This window comes from Belonocnema kinseyi, chromosome 7, assembly GCF_010883055.1.
Source record: "Belonocnema kinseyi isolate 2016_QV_RU_SX_M_011 chromosome 7, B_treatae_v1, whole genome shotgun sequence".
Classification (NCBI taxonomy): domain Eukaryota; kingdom Metazoa; phylum Arthropoda; class Insecta; order Hymenoptera; family Cynipidae; genus Belonocnema; species Belonocnema kinseyi.
The window spans coordinates 38,008,569-38,027,979 of NC_046663.1; the positions used below are offsets into that span (position 1 = coordinate 38,008,569).

Consider the following 19,411-nt stretch of genomic DNA (forward strand, 5'->3'; position numbering starts at 1 on the left):
TCAAAGTTTTTAAATTCCGGCGTTTAAAATTTTTAATTAATATAAATTTCGAAGCAGATCCTTTGTTATTCTTCACAGCTACCTTCTTACAGGGGAATACTAATACGTACTGCTCCACTACCACAAATGTACCATTTTTGATCAACATGATTTTAATTTGAGTAATATTTATAAGATTTTAATAATATTTAAAGATTTTAATTTCCTGTTTTCTAAATTTTTTATTAATATCAATTTCAAAGCAGATATTTTGTTATTCTTCATAGCTACCTTTCTACAGAGGAATACTAAACGTATTTTTCCACTGCGACCAGTGCATCATTTATGATCGACATTCATCTTTTTGTATAGATAATAATTAAACTTACAACAAAATAGTTGATTTTTTTACCTATTAGATGACATTTTATTCTATAAAGATGAATTTACAGCCAAGAATGGAATAGTTAAATAGACAGTTAAAAAAACATTAATTTTCTCTAACAAAAATAAACAAAGTAGTATCAAGAAAGATAAATTTTTAAGTAAACATGGAATCGCAAAATTTTTCAGTTAAAACAAAGTAATTTTCAACAAAGAAACTCATTTTCAATTAGACAAATTCAACTAAAAAAGACGAATTTTCAACAAAGCACTTGAATCTTAAACGCAAATAATGAAGTTTCAATGAATGAGATTAATATTTAACGAGAAATAGAATAATTGATATTTCAACCGAAAAATATTTTAATTTTTAATAAAAAAACAGTTGAATTCTACTAAAAAAATGAATTTTCAAGAAAAAAGTTGAATCCTTAACGAAATTTACAAAAAAAGAAAGAGTTTTCAATCAAAATAATGAATTTAAAAAAAATGTATTTTCAAGAAGAGTTAAATTTTTAACAAAAAATTGTTAAATTCTTAACTAAAAAAGATAAATTGTAAGAGTATAAAAATCGTTAATTTTTATTTACTTTCATTATTTTCGAAAAATGCAATGCTTATATTTAATTATTATTATTTTAATTAGTCTCTCTCTCTCAATTATTATGTTGAAAATTCGTCCTTTTGGGTTAAAAATTGAAAAATTGGAACTATTTGGTTTGAAAATAAACTTCTTGGTTGCAAATTCATATTTTCTGGCTAAAAATTCAACCGTTTCGTAGAAAATTTTAGTTTTTTACTTGAAAATTCGGCAAGCCGGTTATTTTTTTAAATTTTTTTATTGAAGCATCTTTCTTGGTCAAAAATTGATCTCTTTTGTTAAAAATTCGTTTTAGATCATATTCCACAGTCTTTGTACTTATAATAAATTTTACAAAAAATTTTTTTATTGAAATTTCAACTGCTTGGTTAAAAGTACTAATTTTTAACCAAAAAGGGTCAACTTTCAAGCGAGAAGATTAATTTTCTACAAAAAATAAATAAATTAAACTCTTAGCCAAGAAAATTAATTCTCACCAAAAGAAAAAAAATATTTTCAGCACAACAGTTCAAATTTCCAAAACAAAGTAAATTACTAAACCAAAGATATTATTATTTACATGAAGGAGACGAATGATTAACAAAATAATTGAATTATTAACCAATTACTTGAATCTTAAATTAAAAACGAGTCCTTTTCAACTAAATGTTGTTGAAATATGAACACTTTTATAACTGAAAAGCTGCTTTTCTTGGTTGGAAATTAATTTTCTAAACTGAAAATTTAACTATTTCGGTTGACGATTAATCATATTAGTTAAAAATTCATCGTTTTTGTTAAAAAGCGATTAAGAATCGATTAAGAATGAACTTTTTTGTTGAAAATTCATATTTGCTGGTTGAAAACCCCCTTCCAAGAAAATAGTAAAATTTTGTAATAAACAGTTTATTTTTAAACAAAAAATATGAATTTCGAACAAGAAAGGTCATTTTCAACTAAATAGTTTATTATTTAACCGAATTGATGAATTTTCCAGAAAAAATACAAGTTTTCTACAAAATAGTTCAATCCTTAATCAAAACAGATTCATTTTCAGCCAAGCAGTTATATTCTTAACCAAGAAAAATGCATTTTTTAAGAAAGAGGTCATTTTCCTTTTAAAAAATTTCAATTAAATACATGGTGTAAGTAAGTTACATTTTCAGTGAAAACAAATTATTCTAAAGCCAAAAAAAAAAAAAAATTTAGAAAAAGAGTTTAAATTCAGCCAAAGAGATGAAATTTTAACTAAAATAATGAATCTTTCAAAAAAATTTTTGGTTGAATATTTTTTTTGATTGACTGAAAAATGTTTCTGGGATGAAAATTCAATCCTTTTGTTGACAATTATTCTTTAAGGTTTGAAAATTCATCTCTTCTGGTACAAATGTTATCTTTTTTAAAAATTAAAAATGTAACTGTTGGTTGAAAATTAATCTGTTCTGGCTGGGAATTCTAAATTCTATTTTTGCTTGAGAATTTATTCTTTTTTTTATTAAAAATGGAACTAATTGTTTGTTAGTTTAACTGAATACTGCATATCCGTCCTTTTCAATCGAGAGTTTCCTACTGAAAAATTCGTCTTTCTGGCTTAAAAATTCAACTAGCTGGTTGAATTTTGATTTTTTTGAAAATTCGACCATTTTGTTGGAGATTAAACTATTTCATTGAAAATCATCTTTTTTGGTTGGGAATTTTACCCAAAAGAATTTATTCGTCTCTATTCGTAAAAAATGACCCTATTTCCGCTGTTTTGAGATCATTTTGAATAGTGAAGTCTGAATGAAGCTTGGTCGTAACCCTGATGTTATTTCTCTGTCGAAAGGTAATGAATTGTGACAAAAAAGTATCAATTTACCCCACCGAGCGTCGTTTTAGTTCCGGAAATTAGTCTGGAAAAAAATGTCTAGAAAAGATCTGGGTAATCAATTTGAGAGTAGTTGACGACTTGACGAAAAATATCTTCCGGCATCGATTCGACGTCGGACATCCTCTCTTCACTGTTTGATGAAGTGAAGTGATTTCCGCAAAGCGAGAGTCTCTGGCAGTCTCTCCCTATTATGCTACTCTTTAGGCTTCTATTCTTCTTCAAGCTTCTAAAGTGGAGATTCAGACTCTCCTTGAATCTCAAATTCGTCTCTAGTGGGCTTCAGAGGATCGCTGGCATTGTAAACTTCATCAGCAGACTGCAATTTCGATCAAAGGTTCAACGATTCATTTTTGCAGAATCTCTACTTTTGTTTTTAATTGATACCAATATTGATTTCAAAAAGACTGCTTCGGGCAAATAATTTTTTAACAAAAAATCTGCCTCAGCCCGGATTTAAACCAGGAACGCCACTATACATGAGTTGAGCGTTAACCAATTAGGCCGCCGAGACCTTAGTAGATCTTTTCTTGTTCTTTATAGATACCTTTTTGTAGGGGAATACCATACGTATTTCTCCACTTCGAAAGGTTTTCCATTTTTGATCAACGTTTCAGTTAAACCAAATTTTTTTTGTTGAAGCGATTACTTTGGGAAAATAATTTATGAAGAAGAAAAAATCTTCCTTAGTCTGGATTTGAACCGAGAACGTCACTATTGATGAGTGGTGAATCAACAAATTACGCCACCGAAGCCTCAGAAAATTTTTGTCTTGATGAATCTGATGAACTTCCGTTCTATAGAAAAAGGCAGTAACTGCCAAAAATCGAAAAAAGGTTTTTTATACCACTGTAATCCCCTGTCCCTTCCTTGGTTGAAAAGTAATTTTTCTAGTTTGAAAAATGATCTTTTTGGGTCGAAAATACTACAATTATATTTTTTGTTAAAAAATCCTTTATTTAAAAAAAAACTCATCCTTTTTAGTTAAAAATTCTACTTTTTTACTACAAAGTTTGCTACTTTTTTCTACTTGGTTGGAAATTAATTTTGTTGTTCAAAATTCCTATTTTTAGTTTGAAAATTCATCTTTTTGTAGAAAATTAACTTTTTTTTAAATCATATTTTCGGGTTGAAAATTCCATTATTTTTGTAGAAAATAAACTTCTTTGGGTTAAACCTGCAACTATTTTGTTGAAAATTCGTCTTTTTTATTGAAACCTCGGGTATTTTTGTTAAAAATGCGACTATTTGTTCGATAAATAAGCTTTTCTGGTCAAAATTCAAATTTTCGGATTAAAAGTTGAATTTTTTCTGTAAAAAATCAACTTTTTTGGTTGAAAAATAAGTTTTTCTCGTTGAAATTCATATTTTCTTGTTGGGAATTCGTCTTTTTTGTTAAAAAAGACATCTTCCTTGTTTGAAAATTAACTTGATTCTTGAAAATTTATGTTTTCGGATTAGCAAGTCTACAATTATGTTTTTTGTTAAAAATTAAATAATTTAAGAAAATAATGCTTTGTTGGTAAAAATTCGACTTTTTTTGCTAAAAAATTCGTCTTTTTAAGTTAAAAATTCAACTTTTTTAGTAACAAAATTTAAGTGCTTGAAAATTAACTTTTTTGTTGAAAGTTCATGTTTTCTGTTTTAAAATGCAAGTTTTTCTAGAAAATTAACTTTTTTGTTAAAAATCATATTTTCGGGTTAAAAAATCAATTTTTTGTTAGAAAAATAAGCTTTTCTCGTCAAAATTCATATGCTTGTGTTTAGAATTCGTCTTTTTTGATTAAAAAAGAAATCTTTTTTGTTTGAAAATTTACTTTTTTCTTAAAAATTGATGTTTTCGGATTGAAAAGTATACAACTATTTTTGTTTGTTAACAATTCAATAATCTAAAAAATGATCCTTCTTTGGAAATTCAACTTTTTTTCTACAAAATTCGTCCTTTTAGGGTTGATATTTCAATTATATATTTAAAAAATAATCTTTTTTTGTAAAATTTTATAATTTTGGGTTGAAAATTCACTTGTGTACAAAAATTCGTTTTTTTTCTATCTGAAAATTCAGCCCTTTACCTTGATGATTCAAATATTTTCTTAAAAGCTATTATCTTTGTGTTGAAATACCAACTATTACATTTTTAATGGGAATTCAGCTTTCTTGGGCGAAGTTTAATTATTTTAGTTAAAATTCATCTCTTTGATTGAAGATCCAGCATTTATGTTGAAAATTAATTTTTTTAACTGAAAATAAAGAAATTTTATTTTTGGTTGTAAATTCGTATTTTTTAGTAGAATATTAATCTTCGAGTTTGCAAATTATTTTTTTGGTTGGAAATTCAACTTTTTGTTGAAATCCTGTTTAATTAAAGCGTTTTAAATTTAATCAAATATAATAGTTTTATTAATTTTATTTTTAAAAATGCGTTCCTATATTATTCCTTTATTTTCGTTAAAAAAAAACACCCTACCTTCCCTGTTTTGAGAGAATTTCGGTCTCTGAAGTCTGCTACCACCAAATTAATTAACATTTTTTGTTTATTATTTTGCCAGAAATAGGAAGATCTCCCCGAAATTGCCCAACAAAAGTAGAAAAACTATTAAACGGAATAAAGAAAACTAGATTCCAGCTTTTTCGTTTCGAATGAACTTGCAGTTACTGTAGTTTTTCATAGAAGGGCAGTATTTATTGTTTTATTTAACCAAAAAAGAACGAATTTTCAACATAATATTTGAGTGTATATTCCAAAAAAGTTAATTTTATTTTTTCAAAAAGGATTTTTTAATCCAAAAATCAGAATTTTAACAAAAAATCAATTTTCATATAAAAAATTGAATTTTCAAGCGCAGAATATCAATTTGCAACGAAATATAAATAAATAACATATAATAAATTCCTCCCTTCAGGCTGACGAGCAAAAACGATTTTCCGAAGCGTTGGACATCGATTATGTAACTTCACAACCTGTCATGTCGATGTCGTGTTTACCTGGCCACAAAATTAGTTAATAGCTGGAATTTCAACTCTGTCGATAACAACGTTTCAATGAAATTCAATTTCGTAACATTTTAGTTATTTTTAGATTAATAACATTAGCAAGAGTACAGATGCGAAAATTTCGTCAATCAGCATAGACACCAGATCAATGCATGCAGGCTAGAAAGATTAAAAAAAAAGAATTCCTAATCTGAGTTTTTTTAACCTTCCCTTCCCTACTCCCTCTACATTGCCCTAATTCCCCTCCACACACATCAAACATCTCTTTTCCTTCCTCTCCCAACTTGTTCATCTAATTCCCCCTCCACTCATTTCTCCCTAATCTTCACCTAACTTCCTTTGTCCCCTTATTTCATTTTCTCTCATTTCTAATTTCTCTTCCCTTACTTCCTCTATTTGCCTTCCCCTTCTGAGTTGGAAGTTGTGGGTAAGGAGTTGTGAGTAAGGAGTTGTTGGTAAGAAGTTTTAGGTAAGGAATTGTGGGTAAGTAGTTGTGGGTATGGCGTTTTGAGTAAGGAGTTGTGGGTAAGGAGTCGTGGGTAAGAAGTTGTGGGTAAGGAGTTGTGGGTAAGAAGTTGTGGGTAAGGAATTCTAAGTAAGGAGTTCGGAACTGTGACTCAGGTTTCTGGGTTAGGAGTTGTGCGTTAGATTTTGTTGGTTAGGAGATGTAAGTTAGGAGTTGTGGGTTAGGAGATAGGAGTTGTGAGTTATGGGTCAGGAGTTGTGACTTCGCTGTTTTGGATTAGCAGTTATGGATTAGAAGTTGTAGGTTAGGAGTTATGTGTCAGGAGTTGTGAATTCGGTAATCTAGGTTAGGAGTTGTGGGTAAGGAGTTAGGATTGGTGGGTTAGGAGTTCTGAGTTGAGTTCCCCTCACTTCACCTTCTTAAAAGAAAGTGCGACAGACGGACACCTTTCCGAAACTATGAGGGTTCCTACATGGGGCTACGAACCCATAAAAAGGGGAAGACGAGGAAATTGAGGAAGATGAAGTTTGAACTTGACGAAGAAGCAAGACGAGTGAACGAATTACAAGACCTCGCTTTGGTGCCGGTGAGGCGAAGCCTTGGAGGCTCTTCAGCTTCTTATTCTTGGTTCGTAGATGAAAGAGTTGGCAAAGCCCACCCCAAGAAATGGCTAAGTACTACCTTGCGCCATTCCAGAAAAGAGGCGTCTGCAAGGAAGATGCGGATCAGAGTGCAAAATTACCAGGTTGAAGACGAGAAAGACAAAAGAGAAATGGAAGAATTTGATTTGAAGGGAGGCAGTCCACAGTCTCGTCCTAGACATTCAAACTTGAATGACAAAAATTATAGGGGAAATACCCACTTTCCAGAAAAGCCTAGGCCTCGGACTCATCAGACTATTGACGCTTTTTCACACTTTTTTCAACGATGCGACTACTTTGAACTATTTTGAAAAAAATTAAGCTAATTCTACTATTTTCTCAAATTTCAACTGATTTCAGGGATAAGGATTCAATAGGGTTTCAAAGCTTTTAGAGTATTTTAAAAGATTGCAAGAATAACCTGGAATTTGATGAGCCAACATTAGTAGACACCCTGTCTGCAGAATTTTAATCTTCAGCATTCGCTGTGACGATTGTTTTAGTTCCATGATGCCTCCACATAGAATCTGTTTTCATAATTTAAGCAAAAAAATATTCAAGACAGTCAACTTCTTTCTGTGTTTATTTCAGACTCTCTCGATGGGGTAGACCAATTTTTTAGAGGCAGAACGGAGAAAAGAGAAAAGACTTTTCAATTTCTGTGTAGCCTGCCGCAGGGCAAGCTCTTGGAGGGAATGAGCTGGTATTATGATGCCTGATGTCAGAGTTGTTGAGACTCGAGCAGAGTTTGAAGATATCAGGTCTGAGACAGACCTCGACTGTGATAGGAAATGCAATCCAGGAATGTTGTTATAGTTACGATTTCGAAACGACACTGGTGCCAGCTGAATAGATCTCTACCCAGCTGAAGTGGATGATGCAAATTGAAATGTCTCAAAGTTTTATTAGGAAGTTTGAATCATTTCTGAGTCACAGTATTATTCTCGCTTGCACTCAAGCTCAAACTTCCTCTACTTTAGGAACAAAATGCCTTAAGACTGTTAAAAAAATTATTATTCTCTTAAAAAAATTTCTGGTGAAATTAACCAGAATTCTGGTTGAAGAAGCTATTACTATTTTTCTGGGTAGAGTAACCAGAATTCTAGTTAAATTAATCAGAAATTCTGATTGAAACAATCAGAATTCTGATTACTTTAAGCAGAAAAAATAGTAAGGACATATTTAACCAAAATTCTGGTTGCTTTAACCAGACATTTTGTTGAGTGTTTAAATTTTATTTTTAAAGACCTGCAAAATTTAATTTTTGTCAACAAATTATGTTTTTAGCAACAAAACAATTAGACTTTAAAGAAATTAGTTGAATTTTTTACTAAATAACTGCATTTTTAACCGAAAAACAGAACTTTTTAACTAAGAAGAATTATTTTCTATCAGGAAGATCATTATTGTACCAAAACAAGAATTTAAAAAAAATCATAATTTTTCAATCAGATAGTTGTATTTTGAATTAAAAAAGATAGAATTTCAAACAAGAATAGAACAGTTAAATTTGCAATTAAATAAACTAATTTTAAAAAACAACAAAATATCCACCAATTGAATTCAACGGAAAAAGAATTATTAACACAATAGTTGAATTATCAACCAAATAGATACATTTGACAAACAAGATTAATTTTCTACGCAAATAGACGAATTTCTCGCAAAATAATGAATTTTCAAGAAGAAAATTTTTAATCAAGAAAGATAAAGTTTGAGCGAAATGGTTGAATTTTTAATTTAGAAAAAAACGAAATCTGAACCCCAAAAAACGAAGAAAATATCCAACGACATAATTAAATTTTCTAATATAGTTTAATTTTTCACCAAAAGTTAAGTTTTCTATCAAATTAGTAGCACTTTTAACAAAAATTATGAATTTTCCACAAAAAAGTTGATTTTCAACCAAACTTTTTAATTTTCTACCAAATTGTTGAATTTTAAAGTCAAAAATTCGAATTTTCTGCAAAACAGAAACTTTCAACAAAAAGGTTAAATAAAATTGAAGTGAAAGTTTAAATCGAGAGTTTCATTTTTAACAAAAAATTTGATTATTTTTCTACAATAAAAGATAAATTGCCAACATAATACGTGAATTTTTTAACCATGTACTTGAATTTTCAACTAGAAAATGAATTTTTAACCTAAGAGTGGAATCTCAGACTAAACAAGATAAAATTTCAACCAAAAATGCAATAGCGAAATTTTTATTCTAATCTTTTAATAGTTTAATTTTTAGATAGAAAGTTTTATTTTCAACTAAAGTAGTTAAATTATCAACCAAAAATATCAATTTCCAACCAAGAAGTTTAATTTTTTACAAAAATTATTAACTTTAAACAAAATATATGAATTTTCAACAAAAATGTTAATCTATAACCAAATAATTAAATTTTTTACCAAATTGTTTAATTATAAAGCCAAGATAAATTTGCTTTAAGTCACTGAGTTTCTAACACGAACTTGCGAATTTTTAGAAGAAAAAAGGTAATTCAGGAACAAATAATGGAATTTTTAACTAAAATTATTCATTTTCAACACACAAAAAATTCATTTCTTACAAAATAGTTTAACTTAAGCAGAGTAGTTGATTTTTCAACTAAAAAAACAAATTATTAACGAAACATGTAATTTAGTTCATATTTCAACAACAAAATTTAATTTTAAATATAAAACAGTTGAATTCAACCAAAAAGACTAATTTTCTCAAAATCGAAACGAATTATGAGCCTCATATTGTTAAACCTTTTAACCAAAGATATAAATTTTCAACTAAAACTATGAATATTAAATGCAAAAAAATGGTCAAGAAAAGAGTTCAACATTCAACTAAAGATTTGAATTGTCAACTAAAAAATCTATTTTTGATACATTTTCCGAAAAAAGCGGAATAATTAAATATTCATGTAAAAAAATGAACCTTCAACCAAACTAGATTAATTTTAGCAAAACTAAAAAATATAATGGTAGACTTTTGAAATTAAAATATTAAAATTTACCAATAACAGTTGAATTTGCTTATGGGATTATATTAATTTAGCATAACGTATTAAAATAAAAATGTTAGAATTCCAAAAAGCTGGTTACGTGTGAAATATTTTAGGTCAGCCACGTCGGTCGATATGGCTGGTCCTCACCAACATTCTCGCACACTTTGAATTCCCTTCACCACCTCACTTACATCTGTGTAAGTTACACTTATTAGCAATTTTTTGTTTGTACAGTTTTCGATAAGAAATAATATAAAATCATATTGTAGAGAACAAAAATTTCATCAAGTTCTAAGGGAAAAATAATTTTTAGTTCAAATTAAAAATTTCGAATAACTATTTATTTAGATTTTTTTTACACAGTCGCCCCATTTTGAGAAACATTTTAAAATGTGTTAAAATATTTTTAACTTTTCATCACAAACTTGCACAGTAATCTTAGAATTGTTATATTAACTTCAAACTTTTCAGAATCCTTAAAAAGTTTCAAAATTTTTATTCTGAGGGCGTCATAATTCTTCAATTTGGTTAATTTTTTTTTTATCTTTTGAAATTTTCAATTATATTTGTAATTGTTTCCGAACTTTTATATATCTTTAAAATCATTTCCGATTTTTTAGAATTATAAAAAATGCTGCAAAATTAACAAATTGTCTTGAAATCTGGAAAGTTCTGTTTCAACAATTTTGGAAAGTTTTTGAAATGTTTTTAAATATTTCAAATATTTCTTTTAAAATTAACTTTTCAAAGTAAAATATAATTTAAATCGTTCCGAGGAATCTAACAATTTGTTGTTTATTTTAGGGAAAATCGAGAACTGTTAAATGGAACCAAACACGATGCATTTTCAAACAAATCGTTAAATCCTCAACCAAAATGATGATTTCTAAAGAAAATGCAAAAATTTTTTTACCAAATTGTTGCATGTTTAAACTAAAAATTAATTTTCTATAAAAAAAAATTTTTAACAAAATACCTAAATTTTTAACTTAATAATTAAATTTTCAATCAAAAAGATTAATTTCCTGCCAAAAAAGCGATTTTTCAATAAATTACATAGATTTTAAGTAAGTACTGTGAATTTTTATTCTAATAATTCTAGTTTATATTTGTGTCATTTCTAAAAATTTCTATATCAAATTGATAATTTTCTAAATAAAAGTTGAATTTTCTGCCCCAGAATATGAATTTTCAACAAAAAGTTACTTTTTAACTAATCAATTGAAATTTTAACGAAACTGTTGAATTTTTAGTTTGAAAAATTCGTTTTTAACAACAAAAAAACAACAAATTTTTATTTAAATTATTAATTTTTATCTAAAAAAATTATTTTTTAAGAAAGTAGCTCAACTTTCAAGCAAGGAATTGAATTTTTAAGCTAAAGATACATTTTTTCTACAAAACAGTTAAAGTTTCAACAACAAAAATTAATTCTTAACCGAGATAGATTAATTTTTAACCAGACAGTTGCATTATAAACCAAAAATGCTGAAAGTTCTACAGAAAGAGATGAATTAAAAAAAAATGAATGTTTAAGAAAATCGTTGAATTTTGAACAAATCTTTTTGTCAAGAAAGAAAAAAAATATTCACCAAATTATTGAATTTTCAAGCCAAAAATACGGATTTTTTACCAAGCAGTATAACTATTTAAAAAAATTGTTGAACTTTCTACCAAATAATTAAATTGTCAACCAAACATTAATATTGGTATAAAAGAATTCAAGCTCATTTTCAATATTTTTGAAGTACTATGTTAGACAACTGGAAATTTTGCTTTGAAAATAAAGTGTGAGACTACGCTACATTTTGGGTACTAAAATAAATGATTAAATTTTACGTTTGTAAAACAAAAATCTTATTCGTATCAACACATTATATTTGATTTTTCAGTTAAAAAAATTAATTTTTAATTAGTGTCAACAAATTTTCAACATAATAGTTAAATTTTTTACTGGAATAGTATAATGTTTAAAAAAAGTTGAATTTTCATCTAAAATGATAAATGTTTAGCTGGATTAGTTACATTTTTAACTAAGAAGATTATTTTCATTAAGAAAATACAATTTTACCAGAAAAATTCATGAATTTTCTATTAAAAAAGATCAATTTCCAACCAAAAATTAAATAGCTTAATTTTCACTAAACAAAAATTAATTTTCTACTAAAGAATAGGAAAAAACTGTGAAGCCTGCGATAAATAAAAAATAAATTTGATCATTTATTTAATAAACAATAGCATTTTAAATCAGCATTGAAGTTAATTTTTAATACTTTAAATTACTAGATCTGATAACTGCAAATTGCGCTTAAAAAACAGAAATAAAACATTGGATAATGCAACCCACAGTAAATAATTTTTAATTAAGAGCACAAATAAAAGACAAATAATTAATTTTAATTCTGCTTTATTAATAGCACGTATAGTGTCCTAATTTGCAATTAAGTTAAATGAACTATTTTCCATAAATTAACATTTTTAAATGATTATTATCCACTCTAGGTGGCATTATCCACTGTAGAGAGGTTTTTCCTCATAGTTGGAAAATTTTGATCCCATTTAAAGAAAATTAGTGACACTATTATTTATCCCTGAAGTGAGTCGAAGACCTGCACCAGTCAAATCAGTGCTTTAAATTGCAAAATAGAATAGGAAAACGTAACACAGGAAATTAAGAAAGTTTGATTCGTCGAAGAAGACCCCGTCCCTCTCGACATTAAATTATCTTTGGTCTGGCCTATTATGTGGGCTGCCACATTTCGATTTCGATCGATTTCCGTCTCGATAAATGATTCTACACGATAGTAGTTGCCACTCCAGGTGCGACCTGTGCGTTCATTTTCATTTCGCTCCAACGAATTCGGGGCTACATTGATGAATATTTATCGGCTCCCATAATTGACACTCTTGAATCTATACTTTTCCGGACGATTTATTTCCTGCGAGGGAAAAGCTTGTGTGAAAAAAAGGCAAAAAGCAACAGGAAATTTTATTTGCCAAAAAAACACGAGAACTTTTTTGTAGTATTGAGAATTTCCAAAACCGTTTCCCATATTCCCCTCGTTTCCCCTTAAAAAAATTTCTCTTTTACTGTTTTCAAGAAACTTAACGTTTTTCTCGTTTTTTTCGATAGAAATTTTATCATGTTTTGTCAAAAATACAACTGTTTGGTTGAAAGATGTTCTTTTTTAGTTGAGGATTTAATTATTTTTTTGAAAATTCGTCTTTCTGGTTGCAACATAACTTTTTTGTTAAAAATTAATATTTTGAAGTTGTAAATTCAACTTCTTTATAGAAAATTAGTTTTTTGGTGTAAAAAATATAAAATTTAGTCAAAAATTAACTTTTTTTCATGAATTTATTTATTTTGGTCAAAAATTTATTTGCTGTGTTGAAAATTGGTCTTGGATTAAAAATTCAACTATTTTGGTAGAAATTTAATAATTTTTTATTTAGAATACAGCTGTTTGAATAAAAAATAATCTATTTGGATAAAAATTTATCTTGGGATTTTTTTTATACAAATTATTGGTTGAAAATGAATCTTTTTTGGTCAAGAAGAAGTCAAGAAGAAGTTTTGTTGAAAATTCGTCTATTTGGTTACAAGTTCACTTTCTTGTTGAACATTCTTATTTCTGGGTCGAAAATTCAACTCTTCTGTACAAAATTCATCTTTTACACATGAAAATTCAACAGTTTGTTAGAAAGTAAAACTATTTTGTTAAAAATGAACTGTTTTATTAAAAATCCATATTTCCGGGTTATAATATAATTTTTTTTTTAATTCGCTTTTCTGCTTTAGGAGTTAACTTTATAGTTAAAAATGGATATTTTCTTGTTTTCAAATCAATTTCATCATTTTGTTTTTTTAATTATGTTTCTTTATTGAAAATGTTATCTTTTTGATCAAGAATTCAATTATTTTGTTAAAACTTTTTTGTTGAAGAGTCAGATTTTCGTCTTGAAATACTATTTTTTGTTCAAAATTTCTCCTTCTGGTTCGAAAAATAATTTTTTTTTTTCTTGAAATTAAATTTTTTTCTGAAAAAAATATAATTTTATATAAAGCTCCATTTAGTCTGAAAAGACGTTAAGAATTTATGTTATTCTCTGATGATAATACATATTTCTTGGAAAACTTGTTATTGAAAACTCATATCCATTTTTTATATATTTTATTATATTCCATTTCTTTATAAAAAAATGGTCTTTTTGGTTTGAATAGTCGTCTCTTTTGTTAAAAATTTAATTTTTTAAATAAAAAATACAGCTGTTTCGTTAAAAATTCTTGAATTTTGTTGAAATTTCACTTTTTTTATAAAAAGTTAATCTTTTATTAACAAATATAACTGTTTCGTATAAAATTATTCTTGCTATCTTAAAACTTCAACAAATTGATTAAAAATTAGTTGTTTCTTTTGGTAGAAAATTAATCTTCATGTTAAAAAGTTTATGCGCTTGGATCAAAATTCGCCTATTTGTTTAAAAATTCATCTTGTATGGAACTCTTTGGTTAAAAACTAGTTTTTTGTTCTGAGGATGTAACTGTTCCATTCTTGGTTGATAATTTATCATTTACAAGGTGAAACTTCAGCTGCATGGGTGAAAATTCATGTATTTTGTCGAATGCATGTTGTTGAAAATTTTTTTTTTAGGGTAGAAAATGTATCTTTTTAGTTGAAAATTTAGCTTTTTAAATTAAAAGTTCATATCTTTTGTCGTAAACGGAACTATTTTGTTAAACATTAATCTTTTTTCGTAAAAAGTCATCCTTTTAGTTGAAAATGTACTTTTTTTGAAATACAACTTTTATTGTAGAATTTTAACCTTCTTTGTTTGAAAATTCGACAATTTGCTTAAAAATGCACCTTCGTAGGTTGAAAAAATGATATTTTATTTCATGGTAACAAAATTTGTCTTCTTGATTGAAAATTCACCTCCTTGTTGAACATTCATATTTTTGTATAGAAAATGTAATATATTTTGACTTGAAATCCTAGAAATTTCAAGCTTTTTATATTGAATTCAATATTATATCTACATTCATATTATTCACAAGAATTTATTTCCTTATTTTCATGAAAAGTCACCCTATTTCACCTGTTTTGAGAGCATTTTGGATGTCATGTCTGCAGTATAGGAAAAACATCAGTATTTATTTTTCATTCGAAAAGGGATGGATCTATTTTTGGAACACGTTTTAACTCCCTCACACATGTGAAATTTTCCCTTTCATGTCGAAATTGCGAAGTGGAATTTATTTCCATATCTGTATGTATAAGTAATAAATATGAATCAGCGAGGAGAAGCCTCTTTGCAAAAAAAGTTGATTGCCTTCTCCCCTTTCGCCTAATAATTACAACGCAGTTTTCTAATTTCAAAGGAAATTCTACTCCCTCCAGGCAATTTGATTCGAGCTCCGAGTAACTAAATATTATTTATTTTTATTTTCTTATTCTACATCTTTCTTTTCTCGTTTTACTCTGCATACTGATCTCCTATTCCCTTCATCGTCCTGTTTATTAAAATCCTCTTGCTCTTTGGCCCGAGTAATTTGAATCCTCTTAGCAGTAGGTATTCACTCATGCTACGAGGGACGACAGTAACATTGGTAAGATTAGGAGTTTCTGTTGTTTAAAAGAGCCTTACTTATTTATTTCAGTATGGCAAGCAACTCAGAGAGAACTATCGAGCCTTCAAGAACAAGCAGTGTGAGCAGACAGGTGGCGGCAGCCCCAAAGAATACACAAGCTACAATGTACCCAATGTAAGTCTTCTCATTCATTATGTTTAGCTTTATTCCGGAACATTATAACAAAATTTAACAGGGGTAATTACTGATTTTCCCAAGATTGTATACAATCGTACAAGCTACAATGTAGCTATTTTATGTCTTTTGATTGCTTTTGTTAAACTTTACTCCGGAACATCATAACAAAATTTTAAAGGGGCTGTTATTGACTTTTCCGCAATTCTGTACAAGCTAAAATGTACCCAATGTAAGTATTTTTATTTATTTTGTTAACCTTTATTCTAGGACATTATAACACAATTTTAACAGGGCGATTAGTTACTTTCCCGGTATGCCGTACAAGCAACATTGGCTACAGTATACCCAATCTAAGTTTTTTTTATCGGTTTTGTTAAATGTTATTCCAGAACTTTATAGGAAAATCTTAAAGGGGCTTTCCCGGTATGCCGTACAAGCAACATTGGCTACAGTATACCCAATCTAAGTTGTTTTTATCGGTTTTGTTAAACCTCATTCCGGAACTTTATAGACAAATTTTGAGGACGCGATTAGTCACTTTTCCGGAATCATGTACATGCTACAATGTACCCAATGCAGGTTTTTTTTATTGATTTTGTTTCAATTTATTCTGGAACATTATAAAAAATTTCAAAGAGGCGAATAATGGGATTGCCAAAATGATATATGAGCTGGAATGCACCTAATGTAAGTCTTTTTATTTATTTTGTTAGTCTTTAATGTGGAACACTATAACCAAACTTATAGAAGGGGCGATTAGTGACTTTAACCGCGTGCTGTACAAGCAACATTGGCTACAGTGTACCCAATGTAAGTTTTTTTATCGGGTTTTTTAAACATATTCCGGAACTTTCTAGAAAAAAATTTAAAGGGGTGATTAGTGAGTTTCCCAAAATCATGCAAAGCTACAATGTACCTATTGTGAGTCTTTTGATTGATTTTGTTATCCTTTACTCCGAAAAATTATAAATAAAATTTTTAGGGAGCGATTGTTGACTTTTCCGAAATAATGCAAGGGCTAAAATTTACTCAATTTAAGTTTTTTTTATTGATTTTGTTCAAATTGATTCCGGAGCATTATAACAAATTTTAAAGGGGCGATTATTGACTTTTTCGAAATGATGTATAAGCTACAGTATGTACAGTCCATTCACAGTGGCTCTTTTTATTGATATTTTTAACCTTTATTCCGGAACATTATAACAACATTTCAAATGGGATATTAAGTGAATTTTCCGAAATGACGCACAAGCTACATTGCCTACGATATACTCAATGTAAATTTTTTAATTTATTTTATTAACCTGTATTTCGGAACATTACAAAAAAAATTTAAAGGGACGACGAGTGACTTTTCCGAAATCTTGTACAAACTATAATAGCTGCAACGTATCCAATGAAAATCATTTTATTTATTATTTTAACTTTTATTCCAGATTATTATAATAAAATGTTTAATTGGTTGATTAGTGATTATGACTATCCCGAAAGGATATAGAATTATTTTTCATGTATTTTTGTTTATTTGCATTCATCTGATGATTATATTTTTAGTTTAAAATCTTGTTATTTTGTTCAAAATTCCACAATTTGTTAAAAAAAAGCCATCCTTCGTAGTTGGAAAGTAAACTATTTTGGTATAAAATTAGGTTTTTGTTGAAAATAAATGCTTTTTTTAAATTAAACTAGATTCTCTCTTGGTTGTAAATTTAACTATTTTTTTATGATTGCTCTTTAGTTTCCTTGTTTTTGGGTTGAAAATTATATAATGTCATAATATCAAAATAAAAAGTAAAGATTTATCTGTTTATTTGAAGATTGTACTATTTTGTTGCAAATTTGTTTCTTTTGGTTTAAAATAAATTATTTTTAGCGCAAATGTTCCTTTTCCATTTCTGATTGAGAATTGACCTTTTTTAGTTGAAACTTATTCGTTTTTGGTAGAAGAATAATCTTGTTGGTTCGAAATTTCCTCTTTTTTGGCACATAATTAAATCATTTAGTTGAAAATTAAGTTTTTTGTTGATTTAATAATTTTACAGAAACTTTGTCGTTTAGCTTTAAATTATTTGTATTTGTTGAGAATTTGTCTTTTTGGCTTTAAAATTCATATCTTTTACTACAAATGACATTTTTTAAATTAAAATATTAAATTTTACATTTTAGTTGTTGTTCAGTATTCATCTTAAAGGTGTAAAATTCCAAAATTCGGTTAAAAATATAACAATTTTGTTGAAAAAATGTTCCCGTAAAAATATCAGCTATTATATTGTTTGTTTAGGATGCACTTTTTGTTGTTGTTGTTGTAAATCTTCGTGATCTTCTTGGTTAAAAATTCGTTATCGTACCTATTACATCTTTTCTTGAGAATTCATCGTTTTGAATAAAATTAAAATATTTTCTAAGAATATTTGTCTTTTTGATTTCTAAATTTAATTCTAGTTGACAATTCATATTTGCAGGTAACAAATGCAACTATCGTGTTGCAAATTTCATTATTTTGTTGACAATTCAAGTATTTTATTAAAAAGTCATATTTTTTGCTCGAAAATAAATCTTTGTCAATAGAAAAGTCATCTTTTTCCTTGGAATAAATAAATAAATTCGAAACTTTTAAATTGGAATATGAGTTTTTATTGTTTTATCCCGCTTATAAAAGATTATGTATTAAAAATGTTACAAGATTAAAATGATGGAAAATAAGAGTTTGTCAGGAAAAACTCAGGCAATTTTGAAAATCAATATCAATTTTATGTTTTAATTAAAAAATTGCGTAAATAATAATCGCGTGACTCTTTGTTTTCCATTTATAACCAAATTTAAAAGGGACAATTCGTGAATTTTCTGATATGATTTAATAAGGTTTTTTCCTTTCATCGTTTAAAATAAAAAATAGAATTATTTGGAACCATTAGTAAAACGTGGCTTTTAATTTCGAATTAACAGAGAGACGCGAATAATCGTTTCCCGACCAACGTATCCGGGGAATTTACAGAAGATATACAATATACATATATACCACATTCTTTTTTTCTAGAAACCACCACGATTCGTTTCGAGCATTAAGCAGCACTGTATTTATGCAACGGTTAAATGCCAGGCCGAATTAACGTACTAACTCGTATATCAGGAAGTTTATCGCCTGCTGCGGCGATAATAAATTTTCTGCGTTCGATTTATCCGCTCCGCTTTCCGTTTCGCTTGAGAAGAAAGAACTGCGGCGCCGTTTAAACTTTAAAGCAATCCCCGTCAAATTCGCCATGGAAAATTAATGTCGCATCAACTGAATGGCACCGCTAAAAAATATTGATGGTAAAACCAACGTCCTGATAAAAAAATGCGACAAAATCTCTTTCTAAAGCATCTCACTGAAAACATAATTTCTTTTGTGATTTAAATATTTTTTCAACATCTGTACTATAGATATGGATGCAATTGTGAATGTAACTATACCAGGAATCGAAATCATCCTCTAAAAGACAGAAATTCAAGAATTTTGTCCCGAGACAATATTCGAGACGAGGCTCGAGGCGAGGTTCAAGACGAGATTCGAGGCAAGATTCGAGACGAGGCGAGATTCGAAAAGAGATTTGAGACGAGTTGAGATTCGAAACGAGGTTCGAGACGAGGTTCAAGACGAGATTCAGTACAAGATCTAAACGAGACTTAAGACGAGATAATATGAAGGAAAATCAGGAGGGGAAGGGGGAGATATGAACGATGTAATAGGCTACGAAACC

The 19,411-nt window shown here is 28.2% G+C and overlaps 1 protein-coding gene across 5 annotated transcripts in view; it reads left to right on the forward strand.

The window, feature by feature from the left end:
- The window catches only part of LOC117175914 (growth factor receptor-bound protein 14-like), a 1,501,030-nt gene that overhangs the window by 1,341,082 nt on the left and 140,537 nt on the right, over positions 1-19,411 (forward strand). For all 5 annotated transcript variants that reach the window (XM_033365756.1, XM_033365759.1, XM_033365761.1 and 2 more), the window contains one exon: positions 15,564-15,668. In XM_033365756.1, coding sequence (XP_033221647.1) covers positions 15,564-15,668 — 105 coding nt within the window. The remainder of the gene's footprint in view (positions 1-15,563; positions 15,669-19,411) is intronic.